The 19158-nt window shown below is 40.5% G+C and overlaps 1 protein-coding gene and 1 pseudogene across 4 annotated transcripts in view; one reads left to right on the top strand and one right to left on the bottom strand.

The window, feature by feature from the left end:
* Window positions 1-19158, top strand: part of grm8a (glutamate receptor, metabotropic 8a) — a 296830-nt gene that overhangs the window by 221908 nt on the left and 55764 nt on the right. For all 4 annotated transcript variants that reach the window (XM_085252307.1, XM_085252306.1, XM_085252309.1 and 1 more), the window contains exon 7: window positions 14586-14789. In XM_085252307.1, coding sequence (XP_085108433.1) covers window positions 14586-14789 — 204 coding nt within the window. The remainder of the gene's footprint in view (window positions 1-14585; window positions 14790-19158) is intronic.
* Window positions 10821-12080, bottom strand: LOC146555750 (histone H1 pseudogene; annotated as a pseudogene).

The raw sequence follows: 19158 nt of genomic DNA, 5'->3' as shown, positions 1-19158 counted from the left end.
TTTAAAGCCTACATTTTTATGCTAGCATTCAGTTTGTAATAGCAGGTGTCAGGATCGACAAATAGCAGATCATCTCAATTTCAAACAAAACTTTCATCATAAAATTGGTTTTTGAACATGTTTTTTTGCCGTGACATGCCTGTAGCTTTTATTAAACAGAACCAAGATGAGTAATGAATTTGTACAGATCTAGAATCAGATCACAGCAGTCGGCCCGAGTGCCTATGTAACAAGAACAAATAATCAACCACGAAATATGAAAATGACTTGGAGGCAGATATGGAGATTGCTTGCTCATGCATTTTTGTTTTTTCTTTTCGGATTGCAGATCTTGGATGAGACACGAAAGTTACTTTTTATCTGTCCTTTTGCCTCCCAGAGTTTTCAGTGCAAATCCTCGTTTACCAAGGCGCCAACCAACTAAGTTGCCTGTGGTCTCTGATGTCATTAACAGTGAACAGAAAGGCTGAATTGCATTTAGCAGCTGCTGGCTACAAAATGGAATAAAGTGTGCAAATTCACTTCAGCAAGCAAACATTTTGTCCAGTCATCACTTTCTCTGCCTCCACTTCACCTTTATTGTTGTCTCCTGTTTTCCACACTGATACAAAAACAAGACTGCACTACATTAAATATTGAATATCGTAATTGGGTCTTAAAGCCTCAGCTAAATCTCTAGTTCTGATTTTGCACCTGCTCACATAACGTGCAGAGACTAAATGGGTGGATTTCATACATATCACACACTGTTACTGGCTGCAGACAATGGGCAGACACATCCAATAAAAGCTGTATTGTATTGTACTTTGCACACACTCAGACGCACACACACACACACACACCCGTTGCTCCGGTTTCAACACCTGACGCAATCCCAGGAAACAGACACGGTAGTGTTTTCCCAGTTAGCACTACTCATAACAGCAACAGTCATTTAACTGTCTCAAGGCACGATTGCATTTTCTTGCGATATACTGATTAATGATGCATCGTGTCATTTCACATCTCATAAGAACAGCAGAGAGAAATTCTCATTATTACATGGCATGTTGATCTATGGCTCAAAGTACAATACTTTCATTACTTGGTTGTGCTTTTTTTTTTCTCTGAATGAGAATTTGCACAAATGCTGAATGCCAACAACTGCATGCGTACTTGTAGCGATGCATTAAAAGGAGATGTTTTAATGTTCAGAAAGACATAAAACACAAGTTACATGCAATGAGGCACAAATCTGGAGAGAAGAAAAGACAGCATTTAGCAGTCTTGTATTTCATTTTTTATTTTTTTTTAAAGGCCAAAGCGTCTAAAAAACATGCCGCTATTTTTATCTAAATTGTGAAACCACTTGAAAAGACTCTTTGCCCTTTTCAGGTGTCTTTCTTCTTTCTTGTGAATGGTCACTGACCACAGTTTGTTTTCTAAGAGCTGCACAACTGTTGCTAAAAAGATGTACTTTCAGTGCACCACTGCCAGACGTGTTATTTAAAGGTATGTTGCTGTGAAAGGGCTTACTAATTAATGTCTTGTTTAGCTTTGTTTGTAGACTATTAGCATAATTAGATCTGTAATTATGGTGGAACGTTAGACAGCTCAAGGTACTTTTGTTGACTTGGGAGGCTGTCTAGGTATATTTCAAAATGCACTCTTCTTAGAAACACAGGTTTCTTAACTGTATCTCACAGCTGACCAGTTCTAAAGGCGCTTGACTCTATTCTTTCTTTTTTGCATTCCTGTGCATGTATACACGTTGCTGTTTATGTGCTTGCCAACCATCTTAATGAGTGATTCAGCTTTTCACTACACCAATGAGATTAATGGAATGAATAAAACATGGCATTTCTGTCTGTCTTTCCTTTGCTTAAAGTCATCTTGATGCACTATGGCTGAACATATTCACCTTTCTGCACTCCTTGCTGGCTGAGGAAATGTTAGGAATAGTAAATAAACCTAAAAAAATTGAATATGTGCAGTATGGGGAGTGAATATTCAAAAAACAACAACAACAACAACAACAACAAAACCCCGCCCCGATAAGTGCTTACTTACACTATATGGACTCCATTATATGAACTGCTGATTGACTGTAGAGTTCCAGACTTCTCCTGGCATTAACATCAGCACACAAACTATGCACCACACACTTCTCATAGCATGGGCTTCCATGCCTGAGCAGCTTCTCTAGGTGTTGTGTGTAGCTGGGCCATACACTGTATGTCAGCCTGTAATTTAAATGATATACTTTTTTTGTACTTTTTACCTGGTGGATATAAGTGGATAAAATACAATCGGGTTTTAACTTACAGTGTTTCTATTTAATGTTGAATCAATTTTCACTCTGTTCTGTTCTAATTTCCTTGAATTTGGTTACAAGAACAATAAATGGACTCCCATCACATCACTTAGCCACACAGATACATTTGTTTCACCTTGCTGCACTTTTCTTTTTGGGTTTTGTTTTCACAGACATCACAGTCAGTTGAATGTGGTGTACCTCACCCTGCTGCACACATCAGGATTCAAGTGAGCTTACGAGAATCAGTCACATTACAGAGGCTGTTACCAGAGTAACCTCAGGGCAAGACAAGACTTTAAAAGCTCTAAGAAACTTTTGGGTTTTAGTAGTATAGTTTGATGCATACTAGCCTGACACCAATCAAATGTGATTTGTAAATATTCTTTTAGCAAACAAAATGAAAGGGAAATCAGCAAAAGAAATTGGGAAATAGGAAATAGGTGCAATGATTTATTGAAACATGTCCAAACATGCATGCAATTCTAACAAGCTTGAAAGTTGAGATTTGGTATGACTACGTTTATTTGTTAACACAGCTTGAACTCAGTAAGTCAGCTTTCTTGTCATTTCTTTAGTCTTCAGAAATAATTCGCCAGGATTCCTGAAGGACATTCAAAGTCCTAAGGACATTCTCCAGGTGTTGGCTCCTTTTTGTTCCGTTCCGTCAAGATAATCCCACATTGCTTTAATAATGTTGATGTCCAGACTCTAGGGAGGCCAATCCATGACTGGCAATGTTCAATTGTGTGTTTTTCTGTGTACGTGTCCATGACTGGCAGTGTGTTTAAGATCAAGATGATATTGCATGGTGGATCAAAACCTGATGGTACTAGGTACTTGGCTTCTTGACAGCCACCCTTTGACTGAAACCATTCCTGATGAAGCTTCAGTAAACAGCAGATGGATCTGAGGGCCAGATGCATCTCTCAGGTCCTGTGCCAGATTGTTACTGGATCTTTCAGATACTCTTGATCGCTGTAGATACTTTTTGCAACAGGCTGTGCCTAAGTATACGATTTAAACTGGTTCGTCATTCATTGCCTGATGTGTAGACACAACGCTGGTTCATCTTTTAAGTTTGGGATTCTTTTTGTCCTCATAGAACATTGTTAAGTGGTTCAGGAAACAAAAAACATATATTCCTCTAACAATGGTAAAATACAAGGACTGGACTAAACAAACAGCTAATGTCCAAAGAAAAGTGTTGAAAGGCAGACAGAAAGCCTGGAGAAACATTGTTCACTTCAAAATTACAAGAACGTCTGACTCTTTAGAAGCAAAATATAAAGAAATGAGGGGTGACTCAGGACTATTGCACAGGACTGTAGCTCTGGCTGTGAGATTCAAAAACTGGGCTTGTGGCCAGAATTTGAGATGCTAATGAGAAAAGCTCTCTTCTCTTTCAGTGACTACTGAGCTGTGAATGTGTGTATTTATGAATGTTGAGCAGGTTGTTGGCCAAAAGGTGAATGCTTTTGTGGATAAATAAAGGTTATGTGATTTGTGCAGCTGCTTTTCTAATGAAATGTCAAATTAAGGGCAGTAATACACATAACAGCATATCTGCCAGCTCTGAGCAACAAGTTGTTTTTTTTTTTTCCTTTTTTCCCCATACTTTTTAGGAAATAACTCAGTGGGTTTTTACCCCCAGTTTCAGTCTGACACCTCAGGCAGGTAGTTGTCCACATGTGCATTTTTTTCAAGCCGGACGGATCATCATCGTATATACACACAAAATCAATATTGCCGAAAGCACCCTCCTCCACCCAGCAGTGTACAGGTCATGAAATAAATACCCACAGGTTTGAATAGTTGCCTCAGCATGAGGGAGAGTGTCCAAACAGGTAACAGAAAACAGGGTGCTGCAGAAACCCCCCCGCCGCCCCCCCCCCCCCCAAAAAAAAATGTATTGTGTTAGCCCTCTTTGCAGGATCAAAAAAGAACAGATTTTCGTTACAGTTGAAAGATAGAGACTTGTACTTTCTGCGTACTTTGTTCTCTGTCTTTTTCCTCTCTCCACACATATGCACACATTACAGTGCTCCTGTTTACTATCAAAGTTCAACTCTTAGGCCAGCATTGTGATCAGCTGTATGGCTGGACCACAGTGGCCCGGAGAAAATGCTAACTAATTTCCTGCTGGGGTTCTTACCCATCACCACAGGCACCAACAAACACACGAATAAGGACATGCATACAAAGCACCCTACAGCCTTCCATAACTGTGGATTGGATTTTATTCAGGGGACCCTATTAATTCCTTATGGATGCTCATATTGATTCTGGGTGCCTCTGGTCTTGTTAATTCAGCTCAGCCCAGATGGGTTTTGATTCGGTTTGTGTTGCCTGAAGGTGACTGCTGCTTTTAAAGAAAAAAAGAAAAGGAAAAAAAGAGTGAACATAGCCAAGATAGATGCAGTAGATTTAGTAACCAAACGGAGGGGTAGGACAGAAAGAGAGAATATGAGAGAATGTGGTCGAAGCGAGAGATAAGGATAGAGAAACAAGAACAAAGAATATATCACATAAAGTCAGATATCGTGTGAGAAAGGAAGATAATGAACGTAGGATGTTATGTGGTTCCACTCTTTGAACTTTTTGATGAAAACAGAGAAAATGAATGTTACACTCAATTACTGATTTTCATCTTAATGCATCAAGGAGGTTTTCACTCTCTTCTTTTTTCATTAGCTCATTATGCTAATGAGTCATTACATAAAATCCGCTCAAAGAAAATGCAGTTGGGAGACCATTTGCATGCTTTTGAGCATTGGCACATATTTATGTCAGGGCAGGGATTGTATGCATGCATGTATTTTGTACATGCATGCAAGCATAAAGACCAGATGTAAGTATTCAAATATTCATCAGCAGCTTATGAACCTAAACATTAATCTGCAGTAACTAATAAGGCTGCAGCAGTAAGATAAGCTCAGAAAGCAGAGCTAAATGGTAGTATACACTGAAGACTAATAACTGTATGTGAAGCCAAAAGTAGAGACTTATAAGTAAATTAAACATGTCAAGGCTCAACACATGGTTGTGTGACTAGTCGGAAAGAGGATAAAGTCTATTTTGTCCCCACCAGACACTTTCTTGCCTTTCCTGTATACACAGAAATGCCATTATCAGTGGTTCAGAAGATGTAAAGAAGGAACATGTTGTTCTTTCTTTGCTACCAGGGCGAGAATGGACTGAGAGGAGTTATTTGTCATTGTCATGCTGAGTGCCCCGTTGCCTGTCTACTGGTCAACCTGTCTTGCACAAAGATTTCATCTCTCATTTGGTCTCTCTTCATTCCTTTAAAGTTTCTCTTCATCTAAACTCTCTTTTTCGTTTTATTTCTTACCTGTTGTCTTTCTTTCATCTCTTTCTTCAGTCCTTCTGGAGCCAACCGCTGCCCACTTTCCTCTACGTGCTTTGGTGCCATTATTGTAGATCTTGTTTCACCTGCATTATACATTTCTATTTTTCTGTCACCACTTGACTATTGGCTTTTTTATGGTGTACATGGAATATAATAGGACATAAATGGGCTATACAGAAGACAAAGCACAAACAGAAGCAAAAGCTGTGACAAATGGTGATGGCCTGGCACTGTGAAGACGACAGTAGGCACACGACTGGCTATACAGGTCAGGTGCCAGGCTTCCCTATTAGAACAGACTCAAGGCGAGACTGCAGAATGATTATCATAAAGTCATTTAAGGCCATGAATAAGTTTCACATTTACCCAAAGCATCAAATGCCATTCACCACACAACCGTAGCATCTCGTACCTGAAGCATATGATTCCTTTTTTCAGTTCATGTGGGGTGATGGATGTTAGGTTTGTAGCATAAACCTATTCGCTGGAACGTTAAGACAATATAATTACACTGCTAAGCAAGACACAAATAGGCAAAGTTCTTCATGTTACTCGTGCACGGGAGAGAACCGGACAACCGCTTGACTCCAGTTGGTCTCGTCCGTTCTCCCATACACTGTCCTTTTATTGAGGTTACATGAATATGCATAAGTTCATTAACATATGACGTCTACATACAAACAAAGAGTACCTTGCCTGTGTGTGTGTGTGTGTGTGTGTGTGTGTGTGTGTGTGTGTGTGTGTGTGTGTGTGTGTGTGTGTGTGTGTGTGGACTGCTGATCAAAGGGTCAAACATCCTTGGTCAGGAAGAGGGTAGCCTCCCCCTCACCCTAGATGGTTCATCCTAGATAACACGGTGAGGAAGTCCTGCAGTTCATCTAAACAAAGAGCACTTAGACTAGAACAGACGCAACTACGTTAATCCTACCATAAAACAATAAGACACGGTATGACCTCTCATGCTCCCAAAGTGCTGTCTAATACACACAAAGTTTGCAGACTATCAAGGATCAAAACCTCTACCAATCTACAACTAATTACAAAACTCTAAGCATATATAAGTAAATATTTCTAAGCATAAATGACAATCAACAATACAAATCTAACATTTGCCCCCTTTTTGACCTTTATGCTTGAAAAGTTCCCAGGTATGAATACCTCATGTCTGACAGTTTCAATGCAAACATTTTTATACTCAGCATACGTCAAATCACCCTAAATTACTGAAAAGGTACACAGTTCAACAAATGTATTAGCAGTTATCCCATTCCTCATTGATCTCATCTCATGGCAAACTGCATCCTATGAGCAAACAAAGAAATTGTTAATTTAATAGTGAAAATAAGAAGATAACATTTTCAAAAACATCTCAACTTGGTGGTGCTTCCTCCGGGTGTGCACATCACATGTCTCTCTGCAGAGTGGTTTAAGCTCTGCAGGGCGTCATGAATGTCTCTTCCAGTTGTTTCCATCACTGTCCATAGGACCAGAGTCCAAATGTATGTAGAATAGACATTCAAACATACTAGTTGGTTTTGTGGTTCGTCAACATGGGTCTCAGCTATTTCCAAGCTGCAGACCTCTCAGCACTCTAGTTTTATGGCCTCTTACCAGCCCCCATCACCTGACTTCAGACCTTCGTCTTGTGAGGGGGATATTTATGACTCCTTAATTGTCCACGCTCTGCAGAAAAAGCTCTCTGTGGAAAGGGTGCTGGGTTCCGTCATCTTACTGCTGTTATGATCCCAGCAGCCTTCAGAGTGTCATCGTATGCACAGTACAGTGGCACAGCGTTAGGTGATGTTCATAGGAAACTGCTGTTATCACCACCATAGCTTCTGGTTCCTGTGCTTTCACAGAATCATGATGTCATCCTCGAACTCCTTCTGCGCTGTCGATGGAGCTTGGCACGCTCCCCTCATCCCTCGAGTTTTCATGTTCCAACGCTGCTGAAGGTTTAAGGCAGAGCACGTCGTACACCTTAGTTGTCTTCCTCAGCGTCAATATTGAATCTCTCATTTTATTTAAAATCTCCTGGAAGCTCAGTAGCACAGCTCTCTGTGTGATGTCTGCTGTGCTGAAGATGATCTCTGATCCTCCTGAAGCCTCTCTCCTGGCCTCAGCTCCCATCTTGTGGATGATCCTCTCCTCTATTTTGCAGGCAGTTTCATGGTCCTTGCTGTGGCTCCAAGGTCTGATTTCATGATGGGCCCCAACCAGCTTGACCTTTGACCTCAACCACTGCCTGGCTGTCAGCTATGCGCTTCTCACTGGGCCTCTGAAGATTTCTCAGGAGATTACTGCTGCACCTGTATTTCCTTGCTAAGAAGAAAAACTTCTATTTGGAGAGCATGTCAACAATCATCAAACCACATTCTTTAGTTCAGTGAACTTCACTTATAGGCCATCAAAGCCTCATCTGAACATGGGTGCACCACTTGCATAGGTTTAATATTTGTAAATAAAACGGCTAATCACACAAATCACTGCAACAATAATAAAAAACATTGTTTAATGTTAATCCTTGGACCCCTCCTCTTGACGCATGGACACACCCATGCGTCAACTCACCAAACCTGGATTCCTGTCTTAAAGAAAAAGATTAGCTAGATCATATCCCAGGCAACATCAGGGCATCTCCTCCCCTGAAGCAGCACCACCCTGGACCTATAATCCTGCAATGAAAATGTTAGTGTGCTTTGCATATTAAGTTTGCTTAACACCTGGCTCTCCCAGGAGCCTGCATACACACCATCATGGCCTGGAAAACAAAATCTGGAAGTAAAATCAAACTCCATACCTGTAAACAATTGTATCATAAGAGTAATAAGCATTCAACATCAGCAAGACAAGTGTCATGTGCAGGTTTTCTCAAATCAGTAACTACAACTATTTCCCTAATTCACCTCAGACATGGATCATCCCATGTACTCTGTTAACATTAATGTAATCAGTGACTTCTCTTAAGCAAAGTCACTCCACTCATATATTATTATTATGGGTTCAAAAGTGGCCAGCAAATGAGCCCATAATAAACTATTCCATAAATACCGTAATCTCTTATTTGTTCTACCCATGTCACTTGTCCGCTTCAGCTGAATCTACCACAGCATTCTCAAAGAAACAAACATTAGCAATACACATTGACTGTGGTCAGACGGAGGTCAGACACAGGTCAACGGATTCTAGAGGTGCCATAAAACACCATTAAGTTAACACTCGCTGTGGAAACAGTAACACTGGTCTCACCACAGTATGTCTCAAACTATATTAATTTCTCCATCAACATATGCCTGTAACTACAGTTTTCTTCACACATAAACCCAGAAATCTCGTAGTAGAGAAACATTAGCCAGTATTCCTATAAATCACATGATCAAACACATGAAGAACCGTAATGCTGTAAAAACGAAAATGCAAATGTTAGCGCTTGCGCAGGCGTATGCATACTTTGTCACAGATATCTCTGTGAGCACACAAGCTAGTGAATGACGCACACATAGTAAATTCACAGACACAGAAAATGGCATTTAAAATGTTAAATCATCACGCAACCTCGAGTGTTGCTGTCATCTTTCTGCTCCTGTAAAGGGAAGCACACACAGACTCATCTGCACCCCTGCCAGGCGGGGGTCAACTTCACACAGTCGTGTTACATCAGTAAAGTCTTGTCAGCTTTTGTCAGCTTTTACCAGTCAGTCAGTTTGTTTTCCTTTCACTCACTCATTCATGCATTCATTCTTTCTTTCTTTGCTGATAGTGGAACCTATCGTTGCATTTAGTTTCCACTCTCAGCAAAATGACGTCATTTCAAAAAGAAAAAGAAGAACTTTAGTTTGGATTACATCGCTGAATCCTTTTGGACTGGGACTGTCATTTAATAATTGTCCCAAATAAGTGGCTTTCTCCAGAGTCCATTTAAATGTGGAGAACTCACTTGGCACAATTTTCTCGACGACGTGTAACGCTTTTAATTCCCGACGTGCAGATCTGCTTAAAGAACAGAGATTATCAAACAAAACTTTCAGTGCACTGTGAAAGTATCAAAATAAAAAGGCCTTGTTAAGTCATGACACAAGCTCCTCATCTCAGGAGGGTAAATCATACCATTAGCATGGTTTATCATACCATCATACTAATCGGCAGGCTCAACTTCACAACAAAAGAAAAATCATCAGCTAGATTCACTCCAAATCAACCATCAGCTGCACAACACACAACATAACCCTAATGTCTTATTAGCTATGAGTTTAATTACCAGGTCTGTGCTCTTCACTCATTTAGGCCACAGATCTATTTTATTCAATTTTCCTTTTCCCTTCATCATAAAACATGTGACATGCTGTCATGCACTTCACAAAACAGTCTGTTCTGACGTATTCAGAGTTGTGTATCTAAATACAGGATTCACTCGCACATCAAAGCAGGAAACTCAGTGTTTTAGAGTCTCCACTCAACACACAACAACTCCAACACATCTCATTCACTCATACTAGAATTCAGTCACCTTTCATTAATCTAAAACCGATCACTAATTTGCATATCAGCTATTAACCCACTAAGTTGACAGGACGACAGAAAAGCATGTTCAAAATAGTATCACAAAAGACAATTTCCCTCATACAGTAAATTACATGTGCTGCCTCAATCAAGCAGGAAGCTTCTCCCAATTTACCATTTTAACAACTAAATTTATTGTCTGATCACTGGTTGGTCAAACCAGGATCTTTTTTCCCACAAAAGTTAAACTGTTGTCCTGCAACCTGGAGAGTCAATTTTTTGCATTAGATAAATTCAGTATTTAATAACAAGTGTCTGCTAAATTGACACTATTGTAACACTGATGAAAGATAACAAGCTAATTTTCATTACATGTGTTTGTGTTATTAGGCAGGTCTAATGCATGTCTGTGGAGCTGCATCTCCAGCAGAGCATGTTCTTAAAGCTGCCTTTCCTACACACTTCTCTGCTATTATTTAATCATTTCTTAACTAATGTGCTATGAGTCTTCATGAGTCATTTTGTGTTTGGAATTGTTAGTAGGGTTAATGCATGTTCTGCTTGTGTGTGTGTGATTTTGTATATATTTCTATTTTCGCAATGTTTCAGACTCCGTCTCAATTTTCCAACTTAAGCAGTCAGTTTTGTTTTCCCCAGGTTTGCTAACCCAAATTTTGATTTCCCACATTAAATAATTCCTATGTGTTCTCACCTAGTCTTCTCACTCTGTTGTCCTCTCCCACTTCAACAGTCCAACAGCCAGCAGTTCTCCTTCAGCTTTGTCCTGTGTCCCACTGTCTCTTCTTGCCATTTTACTCCACAGGTGGCAAATGTCAAACTCCAACTGTTCAGTTCTCCTCAAACGTTTTCTTCACATGCACAGTGAAGTCACAGCCACTCTCACTATTGTCCTCTGATGCGGTTGACTTCGTGCTAGTGGCTGAAGTGCTGCTGCTGCTGCCTTCCTGGGCGACTTCTTAGCAGCTGCTGCCGGTTTCTTGGCTTTGGCCGCGGCGGGCGTCTTAGCTTTGGTCTCAGTAACCCTGTTCATCTTGAAGGATCCGGAGGCCCCGGTGCCCTTGGTCTGCACCAGAGTGCCCTTCGCCACCAGACTCTTGATGGCGGTCTTGACACGGGCCTTGTTCTTGTCCACATCGTAGCCTCCGGCAGCCAGAGCCTTCTTGAGAGCGGCCACGGCTTTCACAATCAGCTCGCCCACGCTGAGGCCGACCTTCTTGGGCTTGGAAGTCATCGTCTTCTTCTTCTTGGCCTGAACCTCGGCGCAGGGCGTGTTTATGATGGAGCCTTTCCCACCACAGCGCTGGCACGTTGAACGCATCATGAAGGGTCCATTTCTTTCATGTCGCTAGCCAGCATGCTAGCTGCATGTGGCTTGCCCGAGTCACTCAGTCCTTTTTGAGCATTTCAACATGCTGCCACCGCCATCTTGCTCGCCCCTCCGTGGAATTCATCCAATCAGACAGGAAGATGGGTTTGCTTTCTTCTGCTGCTGTTTATCCACATTGCTGCTGCTTTGCTGGGACTTTTTGTGCTCAGGACTTGCTGCTGTCTCTTTATCATGGAGCTGCATTCCTTATCTTCAGGGAGGAGTGAGCTCGCTTGTGAGGTTGAGAAACACATGGCACTGTAAATAAGTCAGCCAGAAACTTGGCCTGCATGTTTCCAATGATGTTAAACTATAACTTTCTTCCGACCGCTGCATGTGGAAAATTGATTCAGGTCTGCTTTTCACCTGAAAGTGACAAACTAAGACATTTCATTATTATCATCACTGCTTAATCAACACACATCTCTCTCTCTCTCTGTGTTTATGTGAACAGTCTTTTCTTAAAAGCAGAAAATGAAATTGTAGATGTTTTTTTGGTTGATCAACACAAAACCTTTTTCCTATGATTATTTTTTTTTTCTACAATATAAATTCTCCCTCTTATTCACTCTTTTTTTTTTATTTTATTTACAATAGCTGGTGACCTGCAAAATCACCGCTGTCACTCACAATCAAAGGCAATTACTCTTGCACAGTGCACAAAAACACTGTGATGTCAGACACATTCACACTCACTTTGTCATCTGCAAAAATAAATCACATGGCTGATGATATGTGCCATGGTGATCCATAAGCATGATCACCAGTTTATTTAACTATTTTTCAACCCAACAAACAAATAATCAAAAACATGATGCTGAAGTTATGAACACTCTACACACAAGTCAAGATGCAGGAAAACTGCTCATGGAAACGTTGCACACTCCAGTTATCACAGTTATCATAGCGCTGTTTCCCTCTCTTAGAGTAGTTCTCAGACAGCTCTCGATCTGATAATGTGTAGCCTGCTCATCAGCTCAGAAGAAAAGAAAGGAAAAAAAAAAAAAAAAAAACTGCAACGCGACATCACACAGTAGTTGCTCTGCCCACAGCGGCAAAGTCTTACACTTTCATATTCAACTCAGCTTCTCCATCATGTACTTTTAGATGTTTCATACAGGGTTGAGCATATTAGTTGTTTTCACAGATGTGCTCTATATCTCAACAATGGCTCATAATAAGACGACAGTCTTCCACACAGGTCAAGTGCCTCTATGCACTTCATTAGTTTAAATATTTATCTATATCACTTCACCTCACATGTCATTGTACTGAATTTAAGCAACCACAAGCTTAATGTAGATTACTTTTAACAACTATCCACCTCAATTACGTCCATGGTCTGGCACACAGGCTGTTAACATTTTGTGTCAGGAAGGGGTGGGGGGAAAGCCACCCACCAGAGCACAGCTGCTGATGTGGCTGGCCTTTTCCACACACTCCTGGTTGCTTAGGAAACCCATGATAACAACAACAGTCGGTGTCACAGACCACATGTTCTGCTCCGCACACACTCACACAACAACAACAACAACAACAACAACAACGACGACAACAAAAACAACACAAAATAGGCCTATCGTCCAGCACAATCTGGACCCCGCGGAACTTCTCAACGCCCCACAAAGCGGCGGAGAACTCACCTCTAGCCACACAAAGTAGCGAGGAACCTCTTGCTCCACAAAGTAGCAAGGAACCCGGGTATCGCTACACAAAGTAGCGAACTTCTCAACGCCTCACACAGTGGCGGAGACTGCACAACGACACGGTTATAGAGTCGGCCTCTTCTCAACGCCTCACACAGTGGCGGAGACTGCACAACGACACGGTTATAGAGTCGGCCTCTTCTCAACGCCTCACACAGTGGCGGAGACTGCACAACGACACGGTTATAGAGTCGGCCTCTTCTCAACGCCTCACACAGTGGCGGAGACTGCACAACGACACGGTTATAGAGTCGGCCTCTTTAAACTTACTTGGCGTTGCTTAGAGTGTAATATCAGCCCGAATCCCGCCGACCGTCATTCATCGAGGAGAAAGGACAGACCGCGAATCCACAGGAACTTCCTGGCTGACGTCAGACTTTCAGCGTGCCTCTCCTCCCCTCGGTGAATGCGATTCCAGGGCTCCGGCATCGAAGGACCAATTAATGTTAGGTTTGTAGCATAAACCTATTCGCTGGAACGTTAAGACAATATAATTACACTGCTAAGCAAGACACAAATAGGCAAAGTTCTTCATGTTACTCGTGCACGGGAGAGAACCGGACAACCGCTTGACTCCAGTTGGTCTCGTCCGTTCTCCCATACACTGTCCTTTTATTGAGGTTACATGAATATGCATAAGTTCATTAACATATGACGTCTACATACAAACAAAGAGTACCTTGCCTGTGTGTGTGTGTGTGTGTGTGTGTGTGTGTGTGTGTGTGTGTGTGTGTGTGTGTGTGGACTGCTGATCAAAGGGTCAAACATCCTTGGTCAGGAAGAGGGTAGCCTCCCCCTCACCCTAGATGGTTCATCCTAGATAACACGGTGAGGAAGTCCTGCAGTTCATCTAAACAAAGAGCACTTAGACTAGAACAGACGCAACTACGTTAATCCTACCATAAAACAATAAGACACGGTATGACCTCTCATGCTCCCAAAGTGCTGTCTAATACACACAAAGTTTGCAGACTATCAAGGATCAAAACCTCTACCAATCTACAACTAATTACAAAACTCTAAGCATATATAAGTAAATATTTCTAAGCATAAATGACAATCAACAATACAAATCTAACAATGGATGATACATGGCCTAAAGAAATCTACTTCTGTATGCTGTAACTTTATATCATTGCACACAAGTTTTTCCCTATAGCTCCCCGCTGATCTGTTATGAGAGGTAGACGCAGGTGGAATGTATGTTGCTATGGATTTCCATACCTTGATTGTTACCTAAAACGAGTCCCCTGGGAGTTAATGTGCTTTATCTTACTTCTAATATTCCTTCTCTCCCTTTTAAGCACATCTTTTCTTCTTCTTGTTCAGGTTTAGAAAAAGTTGGCCGTGACTCCAGTTATGAACAAGAGGGAAAGGTTCAGTTTGTGATGGATGCAGTGTATGCCATGGCCCACGCTCTGCACCGCATGCACCGGGAGCTCTGCTACGGATACCCAGGCCTCTGTCCACGGATGGCCAACAATATCGATGGTAAAGAGCTACTCAACCACATCCGCGCTGTCAACTTCAATGGTAAGTTTTCCACTTGGTTTAAATGTATAGGATCCAATATAATGCTGGGTTTTGTTTTTTTTCAACGATTGTAACCTTTTTCAGGTGCATATGCTTTTAAAAGCATTCTTATCCTAGTAAAAAAAAAAAAAAATTACATGCTGACCATTCAAACAAAATGCCTTAGATTATGCTAACCTTTTTTTTTTTAGTAAAAAAAAAAAGAAAAAAAAAAAAAAAAGATTATGCTAACCTCCAGTAATACTTACTGCAATTTATATGTGTGTGTGTGTGTGTGTGTGTGTGTGTGTGTGTGTGTGCGTGTGTGTGTGTGTGTGTGTGTGTGTGTATATATATATATATATATATTGCACAAATATGACAAGTACCCTTCGGATATTCAGATACACATTTAAATCACACCACACTATCTTCTTCCCTGTGTTTTAAAGCTTGCATGTATAAATCATTTAAATTAATATCAGATATGAGTGTATTGACAATGAAATTAGAATATATAAAGAGAGATATAGGAGATTATGAACTCAGATCACCAACTTGCAAACATTTCAGCCTCTTTAAAATCATGAATGATACTCACTTTTATCTTAAGACTTATCCTTTAACATCTGCCTTGTGAAGAACTCAAATTAAATATAAATTAATTCAGAAATGTAAATATATTTATATAAATATAAATACAAATTTAATTTGCATTGTTATTCTTGATATAGGTAAGCATTTGGGACAGAGAAAAAATACATCTCTGAGCAAAGTAAAATCAATCAGCTCTTTTATTACTTCCTTTTTCTTCTAGAGTTTCTGAATTGAATCTAAAAATAGGCTCTCTTTAGTGGAACATGAACTCCTGTCTCCTGGTCAAAGTGCTTGTGGATTTATGTACATTCGTCCAATCTGTTCCACGGCACAGATTTCTTGAGAGTTAAAATCCTTGTTCCTGTCGTTTTAATGCTTACATGGCTCATATTAGATGTTATTGATGTCACTGTTTCGTGGAATGACCTTTTCCTTTTCTAACTCTTGGGTGGGGGGGTACCTTTTAAGTCAGTAAAAGGTTTAAACCACTTATGTCAAAATACATATTTCCATATTTTCCAAACATTTTCTGTTTAATTGTCTCCAGTTCCTCCGTGTGTATTGTCTCACTTCCATGCAAATCTTGCCACAGCAATGCTGCACACAAGTGGTTGCTTATCCATAGCTGCCCTAATGTGACATTAGGCTAAAGCCCTGAGGGCTGTATTATGAAGTGGGATTAATTGATTAGTGAGGTATGTTGAACTTAAAGCCAGAGTTTTCAGTGTCACACCGGTGGCTCACTTTGGGCTGTCTTTGTGCCTTGCTGGATCACCATGGTAACTTATGCTGAACACACAACCTGTTTGGGAGCAGGTTATTTTCAGGGCTTCAGTTTAAAATCATTTGGAACCTCTATGCTATCACAAATTCTTACAAAAACCACTGAATGGTTCTCAAGAACGCATACATTCAGCTGGTGTGGCAGAAAATTTATAAATGTTACAAGCACAGATTAGACAACTGACCAGTTATAGTTGTAGGCTGTTTATTAATGACAATATAAAATCATTCCAATTAATTTCACTTTGATCTAGTGAAAAGCTAACACAATTTCCACATTTCGTTCATGATGCTGTCAGAACTGAACAGACCCGTCATGTGGTGGTTAAACCGGCAAAGATTAGGACCCAAAATGCAGACTTGCAGGTGGAACTACAATCAGCACAGTTTTATTGCTGGATTATGAAATTAAAAATAAATAATAAATAAATAAAAACAAACTGGAAGGAACTAGAAAACTAAACTAACAGCAACCTGGGGAACACAGCTGGACACAATCTAACAGATGAGACGGGACAAAACTAAATATAATGCATACAGGACAGGAGACTGTCAAAGTAAAACAGGAAGTACAAGAAATACACACATTGAGATGCAGACTGACTATATACAGGAAACAGAGGGAGGAGAGAGTGAGGGCAAAAGAGCAAGGGATGAGAGGAGACATGACTGAGAGAACAGGCAACTAAACTTGGAGACTGATGGGCAAACAAACATGAAGACAAGACTTACTTAACTGGGAGACACTGAGGTAAGGAAACAGAGAAGAGACAAAGACATGAACGGGACCAATTGGCAACCAAGACACCCCAAATTAGAATTATACGGAGAAACACACGGATGAGGGAGAACGCGACACAGAACTGAGGGAGACGCGCACATAAATACACAGAGGGTTAACGAGGGAAGTGGGAGCACACGGGGAACACAGCTGACACAGATAATCGTAACGAGACAGGGCAGGAGTGAACACAACATGACGCATACTGACGAGAGACTGTCAAAGTAAAACAGGAAGTACACAGAGGTTCAGACAGGAGGAGAGAGAGAGAGAGAGCACAGACAAAACGGGCTGGGGAAAACATTGAATGAAACCCAAGGAGGGGAGACGAGGGCTCACAGATACACAGAGGGGCACACAGGGCATAAAAGTCACAAGGCGAAGTCAAGGAACAACTTAACAGAACATCCTAGAAACCAGAATAAAACACAAAACACACGAAAACTAAGAATACTGGGCCAACATGGCCCAGGATCATGACAGCATCGTGATTTTATTTGTTATATAAGTTTTGTTTTGTTTTTTTTAAATAACCTGTTCCTTTGACAATATCTCTGATTGGAGTAGGCAATGCTCAATTGACCCATTTTGTGTGGAAGAAAGAGAGTTAAATGATGCATGAAACGTCCACTTTTATGCTTATTTCCAGAAGCAGGAGACCTGAATTAGCAAAGCTTCTGCTGCAGTTTTAGACTTTGTCAAGCCAGAAAATGCAAAGAAGGCCTGGCTATCCTGAGTTTACGTTGTAGAAATACCCTTCTGATGTGTGGCACCGGTGTAACCCTTAAATTTTAGTTAAAATGAACTTAGTCTAGGGCTGTAGCCCAGTGTAACACTAAGCTTATCAGCAAATTTGTAAACTTTCTGATAGACCACATCATTTACATCAGGTATCTACGAGATTCGTTTACCATGTAAGGTAGATTATTGTATTATTGATACGTTATAGCTAGTCAACATCAGGTTTTGAATAGTGTGTTAATCCTTTTGTGTAAACATTTGGACAGTATCACATTTTTAATAAATTGTAGACACATTACAGTATTTTTTACCCAACTTGACTCAACAAATTCATATTTTAACAATGCTAAACGAAACGTCTAATTTGTCCTTATCAAAGAACATGTCACATTACCTCTCACACCTAACATTAGATTCAGTTTGTGTTTTCTCAAAACATGTAATCTTTTTACATTTTGCTTTTTTGCGAATAGCCTTGTATCACTTTGTACTGCTCAGTAATTTCCCCTCTCTCTTTCTCTTTGCATGACTTCCTCAAGTGTTGACAAATTTTAAGTGGATAAAAAAAACCCAAAAACACATTTGCTCATTTCAAAGTAGCATCAGACACCTCATTTGAATATTCTACTATTAATCTCCATTCCTCTCCCTGATGCGCCTGTACCTGCTTCTCTGTCAGCCTTTTCATTTCCTGTGTTCCTTCGTCCAGCATTGTGTGGAATACATAATGTCTGTGAAAGCAAGAGGCAGAGTGAGACTGGTTGCATTGTGAGGTTTACAAGAATGCTTTTCTGATTTAGAGGAACGATTAAAATTGCTTGAATATGTCTGTATAGGAATGTGCCCAAAATATGTATCAGTGTTTGATGCTTCCTGCTCTGTCGGTGTCTGCCCTTGCTAAAAGTGTCAGAAATAAATTCACAGGCAGGCAATGATTGCTGTTTCATACAGCAGCGGCAGATTTGCGCTCAAGTGAGTTTCTCAGTTATTGTTGGCCTGGAGGGTAGAGAAATCCTCCCATAACTACAAGGTCGCAAACTTTATCCCCAGATGAATCACCGAGTCCTTCTCGCTTAGTAAAAGTTGGCCCAGACAGAATGAGCTGTAAGTGATCCTGACCAGACATTGAGACGGAATAAAAATTTTTTAGATAAGATGGAGCTGAAATGATATGGGAATACAAGCTTGTATTAGAGCTATTAAATTCTTTCATTAGCCTCTGACACTTTGTAGATGGCACTACAGAAAGTTATGGGTAACAGTGGCAATTACAATAAATTATAATGCAATTAATTTACAGCTGTGTTATCCTTTTAAGGTCACATGCTGCATCCATAAAAGTGAGAACGCTACAAATGTATAATTTACTGATGAAATAGGGGAATACTTAAACTAAAAACAGACTTTAAATAACTAATAATTTACTCCAGACACACCTCTACCCTCCAGTATTTTGAAAAGGAAGAAAAAAAAAGAAAATTTGAAGGA

Source organism: Mchenga conophoros, linkage group LG17 (assembly GCF_057382185.1).
Source record: "Mchenga conophoros isolate Kocher_MC1m ecotype Shallow Benthic linkage group LG17, M_conophoros_male_GT1.1, whole genome shotgun sequence".
NCBI lineage: Eukaryota > Metazoa > Chordata > Actinopteri > Cichliformes > Cichlidae > Mchenga > Mchenga conophoros.
The sequence above is the reverse complement of the archived record's forward strand: the minus strand, read 5'-3'. Positions and strand labels throughout refer to the sequence as shown.